At 37.4% G+C, this 14,839-nt stretch overlaps 1 protein-coding gene across 6 annotated transcripts in view; it reads right to left on the minus strand.

Moving 5' to 3' along the window:
• Positions 1–14,839, minus strand: part of PLEKHA8 (pleckstrin homology domain containing A8) — a 94,425-nt gene that overhangs the window by 9,950 nt on the left and 69,636 nt on the right. For all 6 annotated transcript variants that reach the window (XM_057550322.1, XM_057550324.1, XM_057550323.1 and 3 more), the window contains 7 exons: positions 14,507–14,547; positions 12,524–12,681; positions 10,217–10,376; positions 9,725–9,810; positions 6,475–6,533; positions 5,960–6,090; positions 4,506–4,576 (listed from right to left, as the gene is read on the minus strand). In XM_057550322.1, the coding sequence (XP_057406305.1) occupies positions 4,506–4,576; positions 5,960–6,090; positions 6,475–6,533; positions 9,725–9,810; positions 10,217–10,376; positions 12,524–12,681; positions 14,507–14,547 (706 nt within the window). The remainder of the gene's footprint in view (positions 1–4,505; positions 4,577–5,959; positions 6,091–6,474; positions 6,534–9,724; positions 9,811–10,216; positions 10,377–12,523; positions 12,682–14,506; positions 14,548–14,839) is intronic.

The following is a 14,839-nucleotide window of genomic DNA, read 5'->3' on the forward strand; positions in this document are numbered from 1 at the left end:
AAAATATCGAGAGAAAAAGGAAGAATGTGTACACCATGTACATGAGTTTAAAACATGCAATACATTACTAGATACTGTTTGTGGACACATAAATATATAGTAAAAGTATAAAAACATTCATTATATAATGATAAACTACAAATTCTGGATGAAGATCTTCTCTGGGAGTAATGGGGTCATGAGGTAGTAGATGGTATTGTATTTACATATTTGGTCAAATGATAAATACTTGATATAATTTTAAAAACCTACTACTAGGAAAGTACCCCCAAATTCTTTACAGTGACTAAGCTTTGGGCAAAATGAATTGTATGGAGAAAAGCCAACTCAATAACCCGTTGACAGAGATGGAACAAGTACCCAGAGATATCCTTTGTTACCTTCAGGCACCATCGAGATGAAAACTTGTACCGTAAGCCAATTCTGCCATTAGAAGCACATGCTGTTAATAGTTCTGGAAAGGGCATGACTTGATTCACATTCCCCGGTACTTTCAGAATAATTAGTCAAGTTATGATTTGATGTCAAATATCTGATTATGAGTTCTAACTTCATCTCTCTCATATAGCTCTCCTTGTTTGTGAAAGCCTTTCATATTAAATGCATAAGTAGCCTCCTCTACATTTTTTTTTCTCCTATTCTGTGCTAGAGATCTTGGTTAGGTTAATGTTTACCTGACATTTATGGAATCATTCAGAGGTGAGGGATGTGGCAATATGCTATCCCACTGAGGGAATAGTGCAGAACACATAATATTTAGTACAATGGTGCATGAAATGGCAGAGCAACTTTTCTTCCTTTCACTTACAAAGATGCTTTCCAAAGCCTCTTCTTGATGTGGCATCTGTGAATGGAGGGGCTCAGCTACAGGGTGGACCATTAAACACATTTGCCTTGTGTACCCAACTCTTTCCTTAGAGTGATCTCTAGAGAATGCCAGAGGACACTAGAGTTCAGAGCAGCTCTTGGCATGAGACCACCCAAAATATTCCACTCTGATCATCATTATGGGGAATTCAAGTGATGGCTCAACTGCAAAAGGGGGCAGTGTAAAGCCCAAGGCCTCCTTCCGATTGCTGACAACTCATTCTAGGTCACAGAACTGCGGCAATACAATGACTATACATGCATTTTTCCAGAGAGTTAATAGATGTCAAGGCTTCCATTGTGTCATTTAGGACTGTTACATATCACCTCCCATTTTCACAGCCACTAAGACTATCCAAAATTATGAGCAGTTACCTCAAAACCTTTCTTAAGCAGTGTTTTCAAATTTGGGAGTGTCATCCAAGGTTTATCCTTAATTTATCCCTACTAATTGTCTTGCTGTTCCTACGTTAGGAAAAGTTTTCAGCCATTGGGTAACCAGCCAATTATCATGAAAAGGAGGCAAAAGTAACTGATGCTATGGGTAACTAATTTCAGTACTTTTATTCCTGCTTATTTAATAATTACTTAGATGCAGTCAAAATTCCCAAATAACCAAATGTAGCCTAGTGACGGGTGAGCTTCAACATCCCAGCTCTAGATGAACGGGTCTCAAACTTGAGCATGGATTAGAATCACTTGCATGACTTGTGAACACACGCGTTGCTGGGTCCCACCTCGGGAGTTTCTGAGTCAGCAGGTGTCAGGTGGGACCCAGTAGTCTGCCTTTCTAATAAGTCTCCAGGTGATGAAGATGCTGCTGTCCTTGGACCACTTTGAGAACCACTGATCTAGATCTGAGACCCTAGGGAAAGTACTTATCCTCTCTAAACCTCAGTTTACTTGCTGTAAAAGGGGAGTACTCAGAAGATTAAATGTTTATGGAGAACCTAGTGTTATGCCAACACTGGGTGCTCTATAAATGGTAGCTGTTATTACAATAACTCAAATTCAATTTTAGAATAAAAAATGCAAGCTAATTTGCCTATATGTGGCATATAAATTGCACATACCCACTCTTTTACTTACATACCCAAACTATCTCATTTTGGACAAGATATCAGTCTGCTTATAAAGCCTGTGATTTCAAAATGAGAAAAAAGAAGCCAGCAATCCAGAAGAAACAGGCAACAAGCAGCCTATGGGTTCTGAATAGTTAATGTGTAAACATTTCTCATAAATCTCTGATTTGTTTGCACAGAACTTGTTGTGCCTGTGTTTAGAGGGAAGGGGGCTGGTTAGGGGAGCTTTATCTCTCCACATTGAACAGCAGCAGGAAACTAGGTATCCCTATAAGCAGAGATGATTTAAATCATGAAAACCTCTGAAATAATCCTGAGCATCAGGATGAAAATCTCAAATTTATGGTCCCTTTTCCTTTCCACTGAAAACAGTCCAGCGGGGAAGAAAGGGAAGGAAAAGCTGAGATTGGCTGTGATTATTTCAGTTTTGAAGCAGCATTTACCCTTCAAGTCTCCTCTCTCTTCATAAAGTCAACATCTCTAGGCCCAGCTTTCAAATCAAGTAAAAGATAGGGGAGGAAAGGGGGCAGAATTAGGGATGGGGGCAGGGCAGAAAGGGTATATCCTCAACTATCTCTCCACCTCCAAGGGGCAAAGCTTTTCTTTTCACTTGCTGTGTCCGGTAAGCAGCTGGGTTCTCCTCCATCCCAGCTCCAGCAGAGGGGTAATGAGATTAGCATCCCCCACTTGCCCTCACACAGCCAGCCATCTGAAAGCAGTAGCATCCTGTGACATGTGGAGTCCACCACGCACACAGTGCTGAATCCCATATCTTCTGCGTTTCCTGCAGGTGGTGGAGTCTTCCTCCCAGTGTGAAACTTCCATACTAAGAAGTCAGTCTGGAGAGAAATTTCAGGCTTGGCAACTGAGCTTGGTAACTTTCCATTTGTGATTTGGGACAAATAAGTCCCATTTTCTGGTAGGTTATCAACTTTTTATGTGTCATGATGATGAGAATATAAACAACAGTAGAAGCTAACCTCTATTAAGTGCTTATTATGTACCAAATTTCTAATCTTTTCACATGCATAAACCTATTTAATCTTTACAACAATCTTATTAGGGAAATCAAATCATCATTCCCATTTTACAGATGAGGAAACTGAGGCACAGAAAGGCTAAGTAAATTGCCTAAGGGCACAACACTACCCAGAAAGCCCATGATCTTAATCACTCCACAAAGTCATCAAGTTTGATAGATACTGGTTAGGGAGTCCTAATAGTCATGGTGAATGTATTTTTAGTACTGAAATCAGGACACTTAGGGGAGGACATAACTGAGACAGTCCTGGAAATTCAAGGATGTATGAGAAACCCCAAAATGCAGGTAGCTCAGGGATGGTGGAGAAGACCTTCGGTGGGAGAAATGAGGACCTTAGAGCTGGGGATCCCAAAACGACCCTGCTTCAGATCCTTTGTGGTCTTAGCGTGTCTTTTAATCTTTCAGAATTTCAGTTACCTAACCCGTAAAAGTGGATTGATGTGAGGACTAGGTTGTCCAAATTTTTTATACAGTGTTACAGAAATACCAGCTTTTATTGTTTCATGGCACATCAGCAAGTTTCTAGACAGGGAGGCCTGGGAAGATCACACGGGGGCAGGGTCCCTCAAGACTCAGGACCCAAAGGAGGACTAACAAAAGGAAGAACTCACCCCTGACACTGACAAAATGCTGTGTGAACACTGGCTCCTCCTCCCCGGCAGAAGCATCTAATTCATTCGTTTCATTATTTATAATCATGACTGCCTAGAGCCTGACCATGTGCTTCTCTACATCATAATAATACAGGGCTTCAAAGTAATATGGAATCTCACTCCCGCCTGCTCACCTCAATGCCCATCCTGGAAGGATTTCCTAGAGACCAAGACTGAGAGTTTAGCCAGTCTGTTCGTAGCACTATGAGGATGCTTCCAAGTCTTCAGTGTTTTCCAAAAGTGGTCCGATAGGTGCGTTGATCCATCCATCTATCCACCCACCCACCCAATGTTTATTAAGTGCCTACAATGTTCCAGTCACTGCATTAAGATGCTGGAGATAACGGACGATCTCCTTTGACCAAGGCCTTCATCCGAGTCTCAACTACCACCACAAAAATGGGGCACGTAGGGTACTTGAGGAATACAAGACGATGACCAGCCCTTCATCTCACTTCAGAGCAAATTCCTAGGGTTCCCCACACCCTCCCTTTTATGGTCTCCAAAACTAGCTTCTCTCTGGATACGGATTTTAGAAAACTATACAGTTATCTCAAGATTCATTTAGGAAGAACTGACTTCTTAAAAATATTAGCTTTTCCTATTAAGATTAAAAGATGGCTCTCTATTAATTTAGCTCTTCTTTAAGATATACTGATTTTTAATAAGTTAGATCTAGATTACCAGGTCACTATCTCATGAGTTCTTTTTTAACAAAGCATATAAGAAACAAACAATTAATAATAATGAAATAGAAAAAAAACAAAATCAGATCTTGAAAAGCACACCCTATCTCCTCCTCCAGGGGTCTCCATTCCACATCTTATTCAATTGATCAACCAAAATGTAAATAACACTTACTCAGGGCTGTCTGGATGTCCTTTTCTCCATTTTTCACTTCTGTCAAAAATCCCTTCAAAAATTTGAGACCTCTAAAACAAAAAAGAGGAAGAAATATTATTTTCAAAGTTCATTTATGTTGAATGGGTATGAATAAATGGCAGACATCAGCTTCTTTTTCAGTAGTGTCTTGGGCGTAGCAATAAACAAGTCAAGTCACATGGCAGCCCTTCCTAAGTTTCCTCCCTGTGACTTCCCTTTAGCTTGCTCTAGACGATTCTTATCTGAAATACCTACACAGTGGTTTTCAAAATGTGGTCCCAGGACCAGCAGCTTTAGCATCACCTGGGAACTTGTTAGAAATGCAAATTCTGGAGCTCCACTCCAGACTTACTGCATCAGAAATTGGGTTTTGGGTGGAGCAATCTGCGTTTTTTAAAAAGCCCTCCTACTACAAATAGAACTACCATACGACCCAGCAATCCCACTACTGGGCATATACCCTGAGAAAACCATAGGTCAAAAAGAGTCATGTACCAAAATGTTCATTGCAGCTCTATTTACAATAGCCAGGACATGGAAGCAACCTAAATGTCCATCGACAGATGAATGGATAAAGAAGATGTGGCACATATATACAATGGAATATTACTCAGCCATAAAAAGAAATGAAATGGAGGTATTTGTAATGAGGTGGATGGAGTTAGAGTCTGTCATACAGAGTGAAGTAAGTCAGAAAGAGAAAAACAAATACAGTATGCTAACACATATATACGGAATCTAAGGGAAAAAAAAAAAAAAAAGGCCATGAAGAACCTAGTGGCAAGACGGGAATAAAGACACAGACCTACTAGAGAATGGACTTGAGGATATGGGGAGGGGGTGGGGTGAGATGTGACAGGGTAAGAGAGTGTCATGGACATATATACACTACCAAATGTAAAATAGATAACTAGTGGGAAGCAGCTGCATAGCACAGGGAGATCAGCTCGGTGCTCTGTGACCACCTAGAGGGGTGGGATGGGGAGGGTGGGAGGGAGGGAGATGCAAGAGGGAAGAGAAATGGGAACATATTGTATATGTATAACTGATTCACTTTGTTATAAAGCAGAAGCTAACACACCATTGTAAGGCAATTATACTTCAATAAAGATGTTTAAAAAAAAAAAAAAAGCCCTCCAGGTGATTCTGATGCCATTACAGTTTGTGATCCACTGACTTAAAGACAAACCAATCAGCTTTACTGTCCTTTATGATTCCTATCTTATACATTCTATTAATATTAACAATGTTTATCACTATCAAGACAGAGGCAAAAAAAAGTTGATATTCTATTCTTCAGGCCTTCTAGAAAAGGCTATACATGGGTTACAGCTTTCACTCAGAAGTAGCCTCTTTTGCATAACAATTTTTTTTGGGGGGTAACGTTTCAACTAAGCTGGATTTCAACTGCTGCCCCACCCCAGCTGCCTCACCTCTTCAGCCACAGGAGGGCTTCTGTAGCTGAATTCCTAACCTGGGCTACATCGGCCTCCACTTCGTGCAGCACTATCTTCTGGAGTGTGGTAAACTCTTCTTTGTTGGTTATATACTTCTGATTTACTTTCTGCAGGAGAAGCAGGGAAATAACCTAAGTTAAAAGCGCTAAAGCTATCAAGCAAGTCAGTTTACTGTTGAGACATAAGTTTGTCAACCAGGCCTCTAAGAAATCAAAATGAATTAATCCTCTCTTACCTTCTTCCTTATGCTTTCCAAGTAATCTGTTATATTTGTTTGAGGATTCTTATTAGGCTTAAGCTAGAATTAAATAGTTCGAGGGTTTTAAAGTACTGTTTTTAAAGTATTTTTTCCTCTGAGAAAGGTTCTTACAGCTGGCCTATACTTTTCATCCCGAGTATAAAACTCAACAATCATTTGTTTCTGAATGAAATTTCATGCAACTACTCCCTCCAAATATACAGTCTCCACAGAGACAAGCCAGTATATTCACCTTAATATTTCCAACTAGATCCATTTTAACAGGAGCAAACACTGTAGGGCCAAGTTTGTCTAGAAGAAAAGATTGAAAACATCTTTGAAAAAGCAATTTTTTCAAGTGGAAAATATTTTTTATAGTAGCAATGAATTTAACAGGCCCCCCCGACCCCCCGCCAAACTTTTATTTTTTGCTTTTAGATCATTTTCTAAACATAAGCTTCAAAGGTCCCTGGCACACTGTCATTGCTTTTTTCTACTGCACTGCTCTGAAGTGAGTAACTATAATAAGGGCCTAAGGGCAGGTGAGGATAACCTTATAAGTTTAGAATGCGCACTGTAATCCTTAGGGCTGCACTGTCCGATACGGTAGCCAGTAGATGTGTGGCTACTGAGCTCTTGCAATGTACCTATTCCAAACTGAAATATGCCGTAAGTATAAATATATACCAGATTTCAAAGACTTAGTACCAAAAAAAGAATGCCAAATATCTCATTAATGATTCTTTTATATTGATTCCACGTTCAGATGATATATTGTATATACCAAGTTAGATAAAATACAATATTAAAATTAGTTTTATCTGTTTTGCTTTACAATTTTAATATGCCTGCCAGAAAATTTTAAATTATATATGTAGTCTGAATATTTTTGTTGGATAAGAGCAACTAAAAAAAGTAACACAAAGGGGTATAGCCAAAAAGCCAAAAGAGAAAATATAATAAAATTCTAAAAAATACTTGACTCATCCAAAAGAAAGGCAGGAACAAAGATAGGTAGCTAAAAAGCTAAAAGAGGAAATAAAACAGAATACAAAAAATAATTGATTAACTGGGCAGAAATCAAGAAAGGAGTAAACAAGGAAGAACACATGAGACAAACAGACAATAAGTAGCAAGATGGTAGAAACAGACAGCAAGATAGCCGGCTTAAATTCATCCAAACAATGTAATTTATTACATTAAGTACAGGAAAAAAACATGATAACTTCAATAAACACAGAAAATACATGTTATAAATTAACTCATTCATGATTATAAAAAACAACTCAATGTACAAGTCAATTGTATCTATATGCTATTAATAAAAAATTGGAAAATGAAATACTTTTCACAATAGCATAAAAACACATAAAATTCTAAAATTTATTCCTAACAAAAGATGTGTAAGACCTTTACACGATACAAAACACTGTGAAAATAAAGAAGACCTAAGTAAATGAGAGATACAGCACATTCATGGATTAGAAGACTCAATGTTGTTTAAGATGTCAATTTCCTACTAATTGGTTCACAGATTCAATGTAATCCTAATCAAAATCCCAACAGGCTTTTTAATAGAAACTGAAAAGCTAAAATTTATATGGACATGCAAAGGACCTAGAATTGCCAAAACATCTTGAAAAAGAAGAACAAAACTGGAAGACTTACATTATCTGATTTCAAGCCTTACACAGTAATTAAGATACTGTAATACTACCATGAGGAAAAACAACAGATTGTTGAAACAAAAGAGAGTCCAGAAATAGACCCACACTTACAGGGTCAACTGGTTTTCAAAGCACTACCAAGGTAATATAAAAGGGAAAAAAGATGCTTTTTCAACAAATGGTTCTTGAATAACCAGATAAAGGAAAAAAAAAAAAAAGAAGGAATCTCAACCCTTACCTCACACCACATAAAAAACTGATTCCAAGATGGATCACACATGTAAACTTAAAATCAAAAATAAAAAGTGTAGAAGACAACACAGAAAACTATCTTCATGACCTTGGGGATAAGCAAAGATTTTTTAGGATACTGAAAGCACTAACTATAAAAGAAGAAAACATAGATAAATTGGATTTAATGAAAATTAAAAACACTGCTCTTCAAAAGGCATCATTAAGAAAAGAAATGAACAAGTCATAGTCTGGGGGAAAATATTCATAATGAGTATGTCTACAATGAAACGTTATTCAGAACATACATAGAACTCTTTCAATTCAATAATAAAAAGAAAATTAACCAACTTTTAAAAATAGGTTAAAGATTTGAACAGACTTCACAATGGAAAAGATAGCAATGGTCGATAACCGTATGAAAAAGTGCTCAACATCATTAGTCATCAGAGAAATACAGATTAAAGCCACAAGATACCACCAAACACTCACAGAAATGGCTAAAACCAAAAATACTGACACCACCAAGTGCTAGTGAGGATGTGAAGCAACCAGAATACTCATATATTGCTATTGGAAGTATACAACGGTACAACCACTCTTTATGAAATTACATGTATAAACCCTATGAATCAGTAATTCCACCCCTAGGTATTTACTCAAAAATGAAAACATGTGCCCACAGACACAAAAACGTTCAGAGCAATTTCACTTATAATAGCCCCAAAGAAGAAACTACCCAAATGTTTATCAGTAGGAGAATGAATAAACAAATTGGGGTAGAGTCACTTAATAGAATACTATTAAGCAATAAAAAGCAATGAGCTACTAATACATGTAACAACAAAGGTGAAAACATTATACCAAGAGTATAATGCAAGAGTACGTAACATGATTCCATTTATATGAAACTTTAGAACACGCAAAACTAATCTATGGTGACAGAAATCAGTATGGTTGCCTTGGGCTGGGTGACAGGTTGTGGACTGACTGGCATAGGGAACATTCTGGGGTGATGAAAACATTCTCTGTCTTGATAAAGGTGTGGATTACATAGGTAGATGTATTTGTCAAAACTCACTGAATTATAACAGTTAAGTTCTATGCAAGATATACCTTGATTTAAAAAAGAGATACAGAGTTCAATGGATTATATAGCAAATTTCAACACATTAGCAATTCCTGGTACTACTGGCTCTATAAAAAGTAAATGTAATTTAAACTTAAATAAAGTTATATATATAATTTTTTTAATCTGAAAAAAGTTTTAGCTGGTAAAATGTTTTTTCATAGTATCAACAGATTTGAAGATCTGTTCCTCAACTACTTTCACTTTTGCTCTTAAGTATGATTTCTAGAAAACAGAATTCCCTTTTTTCATTACACAACTCTAAGATCAATATTAATCATAATTAGAAATGAAATGGAAATATGTAATAATGCTTAAGGTCACACAGTTTTAACTATATGTGGCTAGTGATATGAAGAGGTAGATAAGAAGGGTCATCTCACTGTAAACATAGTTCAGCATATTTCTACTACAAAATAACTGCAGTGAAACAGATTCTAGAGACTGTGAATTTAAGGCAAATCCAGCAATCTTACCTAATACTGGAACCACAGCATAACATGATGCTAAGAACGCTTCTGTGGGAATGCCACTGTCTTCCAGAAGTTCAATGTCACTAAAGCTAAACAATTTGGTGATACAGAGGAGGAAAGATTGAAAATACATTAGCATGCTCTGCAGTTCAGAGGCAGTCATGAAAACAGCTGCCCCTCTGTAGGTCAAATCATTTAGCTTCGTCTCACAAATACGCCCCCGTGACTGTTCTTCTATTATAACACAGTCTAATAAAATCACTTTCCAAAGATAATCCACCAAAGCAAGCTAAAACTTGTTGACAGAGTATACTCTCACAATCCAATTCCTTCTTATCCACTGCTTTAGGCAAGGTGAACAGTAAAGCAGATGCTTGGTATGCCACATTCTCTATTCTGTTAGGATACGCCATCCCCTGAAAGGAACACCAAGACTGACTTTCCAGAAGGAAAGCTGGTATCCAACTGTCAGTGAGTTTAGAGAGTACCGAATACCTGGCGTTCATGGTACTAAAGAAAGTTGGGATGACTTCCTGGCCTTCCTCCCAGTGGGCTTCTGGAGAGCTGCTTGAGGAGTGTGATTCAGACTGTGCCAAGTGGCTGTCATGATTTCCCAGGTTTTCCTCTCCATCTTCCTTTATCATTTCACTTTGGACTGTAAGGCAGGAGATACCTATTACTAACCTTTTATTTATGTATTATAAGGTTAATATATATATATTCATTGTTGAACATTTCTAACACAGAAAAGTATACAGAAAGAAAAATCAGGGAAATACTACACATACACACACAAACAAAACTGAGTTTAAATACATGTAGATTTTCATCTAGCCTGTTTTCACTGAACAGTATATCATGAATATTTTCATTATCATTCAATACTCTTCAAAACATGGTTTTAATGACCATGTAATATTGAATCATGTTTATGTGGAGGGCATTTACATGGTTTCTAAAATTTCAGTATTATAGAGTTGAACCTCATTATTAGTGTATTCTGTCTTTGCGGATTTGCCTACTTGCTGAAGTTTATTTGTAATACTAAAACCAACGCTCATGGCACTCTTGCAGTCATTTTGGATATGCGCAGAGTGGTGAAAAAATTTGAGTTACCTGACACGCATGTTCCCAGCTGAGGTCGAACAAGGTGACATTCTGCCTTCTTGTTTCACCTTTCATACTGCACGCAAATGTGTTTATTTAGTGCCATTTTTTTTTTGCATTCTTGTGCATTTTGTTGTTGGTTTTGCTGTTTAAAAGGACCCCCAAGTGTAGTGCTGCCTAGTGTTCCTAAGCACAAGAAGGCTTATGGAAAAACACGTGTTATATAAGCTTATATAAGATAAGCCTCGTTCAGGCATGAGTTATAGTGCTGTTGGCTGTGGGTTCAATGTTAATGAGTCAACAATATATATAAACAAGGTATCTTTTTTTTTTTCCTTTAGGAGGAGGGACTCTTTTCTTTTTAATTTTTATTGGAATACAGTTGATTTACAATGTTGTGTTAGTTTCAGGTGTACAGCAAAGTGAATCAGTTATACATATACATATATCCACTCTTTTTTAGATTCTTTTCCCATAGAGGCCATTACAGAGTATTGAGTAGAGTTCCCTGTGCTATACAGTAGTTCCTTATTAGTTACCTATTTTATATATAGTAGTATGTATATGTCAATCCCAATCTTCCAATTTATCCCTCTCCCCAACAAAGTGTCTTTAAACAGAAACACACAAAACAACAATATGTTCTGATCAGTTGATGAAAATGTGAAAAGAGGCTTGCAGGAACCTAACCATGTATTTCCCCTAGGAGCAATCATTCAGTATTTGCTAATTCAGTGTTTGCAGTGACTTTATAGAACAAAACTACCATGAGTAATGAGAATTAACTGTAATGTCATAAAGGACATCCCTGTCCATATATATTTGTCTTTAAATCTGACTATTCCCTGAGGACAAATTCCTAGAAAAAAATTATTGGGTCAAATAAATAATAGTACTGTTTTAATAGAAATTCTCCTGTCTACTATTTACTCAAGGGATAAGACTTCAGTGATGTATGGATTGCTTGCTGCAGGTTAACAGCTATGAAAATGCATCTTTTCTTCCCCCCACTCACCAGAGGAGATGAGGAGGAAACTTTTAAAAAAATTTTATTTTCAAACTATTTAATACACACTTAGAACACAATTAAAAACTCTAAGATGGTTGTCATGGACTGATCTGAAGTTGGTTTTAGTAGTTAGAGCCAATGAAATTAGTAAATCGAAAAGGGCAGCACTTTCAACTACAGATTATTACCTAAAACTTGGGAATTTGGCTTGATGAACACAGAGACGGCCAGGCGAAAATCTGATGGTACTTGGTGAATCCGGACATCCTCAGGCCTCACCAGAAACCAGGAGGATGGAAAACTGAACTGCCATAACTCTGCAGACTCTTAAGTCTCACATCATAGTCTATGTTCAATGGACTTTGAAATTCTGAGCAGAAGACCCTAATACTCATACTCTCTAAAAAGTCAGCACAGACAGCTACAGCTCACTGAAGCCCATGAACATCACAGCTAAGAACAGTGAGTGGGAAACTCCTCTTCATTCTGCCTTTTCAATAGGGGGGTCAGGTGGGATGGCAGAACGTTTTCAAGTGAACTCTGTTATCTTACGAACATCTGCCTCGGGAGCTACCTAGCACGCTGTCTTGAGGTCAATCCCTATCAAGTGTCTCATCATGGATAATGAATCAAAGCCCCATGATCCTTTTATTCAATGGTCTGCCTCACATCTTTTTTGTTTTTACCTGTTATATTATCATCTGTATTTTCTTCACTTGATATGCTGCGATCTGTCTCTGCAGGTTTCAAACATAAGGAGCTCTTCTTTTTCATTAGGATTTCTTCATCATCATTTATTTCCATACTTAAAGATCCATTCTCACAACTGTTTAACTCTGTTTGCCTAAAATTTTTTTAAAAGGAAAAAAGCCAAAAAGTCCAATTATTTGGTCATAAATAGACTGCACAGATAGATCCTATTCTGAGGGATGGGGAAGGGTCCACAACCACAATTACCAACTCCTTTTAACACTAATTAAAAAACAGAATTGTTAAATCAAGCCAAATCTCTCACCCCACCCTCCTGCCTCCAAGGCAGGTATCCTCCTGTGCTGGGAGCAGGCCTGTCTCCAGGCTCAAGTTCAGAGACCAAAGAGCCATTCATGGCTCTTCACGCACCCTCAGCTGACTCAAACTTCCTGCTCCCCACCAGCAATAGGAAATATTCATTGATAGCACTTTGGTTTTCAATCAGCTTTTCTACAGGTACCACATTCAACACTTTTTCTCACTTTCCTCAGCTTCTCCCTGGAAGGTTTTTTCTCTCTCCTCACCTCTCAAATCACTGGCCACTTCCATTTGTTTGCCTAGCAGTTAACTGTCTAGAAGCCACAAGCTGTGGTCAAGGAAGACAAAAAGAAACCCAGGAGGACACAATACATCCTGAGGATCTGTTGCTCTTTAGGGTAACATAAAAGGCTATTTAACATGCAAGTGAAATAACTGATTCTGTTAAAGGGACAATCATAACATCTTATTATAAATAACTAGGCTCGGCCAAATTAGAACAAAACCATTTTCTTCTAATAAGAATAAAGGGAAAAGGTCCAAGCTACATGTTGACTCCAGGAAAAGCATTTGTTTTTCTAAAAAAATACCGTATTTCAACTTGGCAATTAAAAATATAGGAGTATATTGATGAAATACCTCAAAAGAAAAAAAAATCTACAAATATGTTCCTAGTAGAAATATTTACATCAGGAGAAAATTATTAACCAAATTGGGGAATAATCCTTGTACTAAAGAAACAAACAACAGTATATAAAGAGATGAAAATATTAAATAATAACTTGAAAGGACAAATACATGGCCAATGTCAAAACACAGGAATGCTTATATGAAATAATAACTGAATAAAGACCCTAAATAATAGGAACACAACTGTGTAAACGTGTACTTTTTTTCAGTAGTTCAGATTTTGATATTACGTTCTTTTTCCAACCTGTAAAGCTACCTAAGATTTTTATTTTTAAACAAAACAAAATAGCACTGTCTTTTCTGATAAAACCACACTTAAATCAATGCTCGGCTCCTTCACAAGAGAGGAGGTTCCAATACTCAGTACAACAGAGAAATGAAAAGTTATTAGATGTGGTGGGTGAGATCCATATCCTGGGGAAATGCAAACATCTTCCCTAGTAGTCAGTGCTGAATGAAAGATCTGCAGTGCTTCAGGTTCACCTCTGGTATCATCTCAAATGATGAGAAAAACCACCACATGATTTCTTTTCTTTTTTTTTTTTTAATTTATTTATTTTAATTTATTTATTAATTTTGGCTGTGTTGGGTCATCGTTGCTGCACATGGGCTTTCTCTAGTTGCGGCGAGCAGGGGCTACTCTTCGTAGCTGTGCATGGGCTTCTCAATGCGGTGGCTTCTCTTGTTGTGGAGCACGGGCTCTAGAGCACGTGGGCTTCAGTAGATGCGGCGCGTGGGCTCTAGAGCGCAGGCTCAGTAGTTGTGGCGCACGGGCTTAGTTGCTCCATGGCATGTGGGATCTTACCGGACTAGGGCTCGAACCCATGTCCCCTGCATTGGCGGGTAGATTCTTAACCACTGCACCAACAGGGAAGTCCACCACATAATTTCTTAAAAAAAAAAACAAGGAATACCAATATCCTTATTTTTATATTTTTAGAAAGAAGAAAAAACAAAAAATGTTACTGTACCTTTCCAATGAATTATGAATTGGTACAATAGGATGTTTCATCTTTAAAAGAAGCAAAGAAAAGAAAATTCACATGTTAAACTCCCAACAGAATATTTTAGAGTTTTATCACATACGAAAGTGGTAAATATGATCATAACACACACTGCCCCACTCAAGAGGAATAATTTTAGGTCTTCCCAAAAGAAAGGAGTCATTGATCCCAACCAGTCTTTAATAGTTATTCAAATAAGGGTACCCAAATTTCTAAGAAAAAGGAAGATAGTCTTTTGAAGGGCCTAATTACCATATTTATACCCTTGGTGGTTAGCTTTCTTGTAATTACTATTACACT

The sequence above is a fragment of the Balaenoptera acutorostrata genome, chromosome 7, assembly GCF_949987535.1.
Source record: "Balaenoptera acutorostrata chromosome 7, mBalAcu1.1, whole genome shotgun sequence".
Classification (NCBI taxonomy): domain Eukaryota; kingdom Metazoa; phylum Chordata; class Mammalia; order Artiodactyla; family Balaenopteridae; genus Balaenoptera; species Balaenoptera acutorostrata.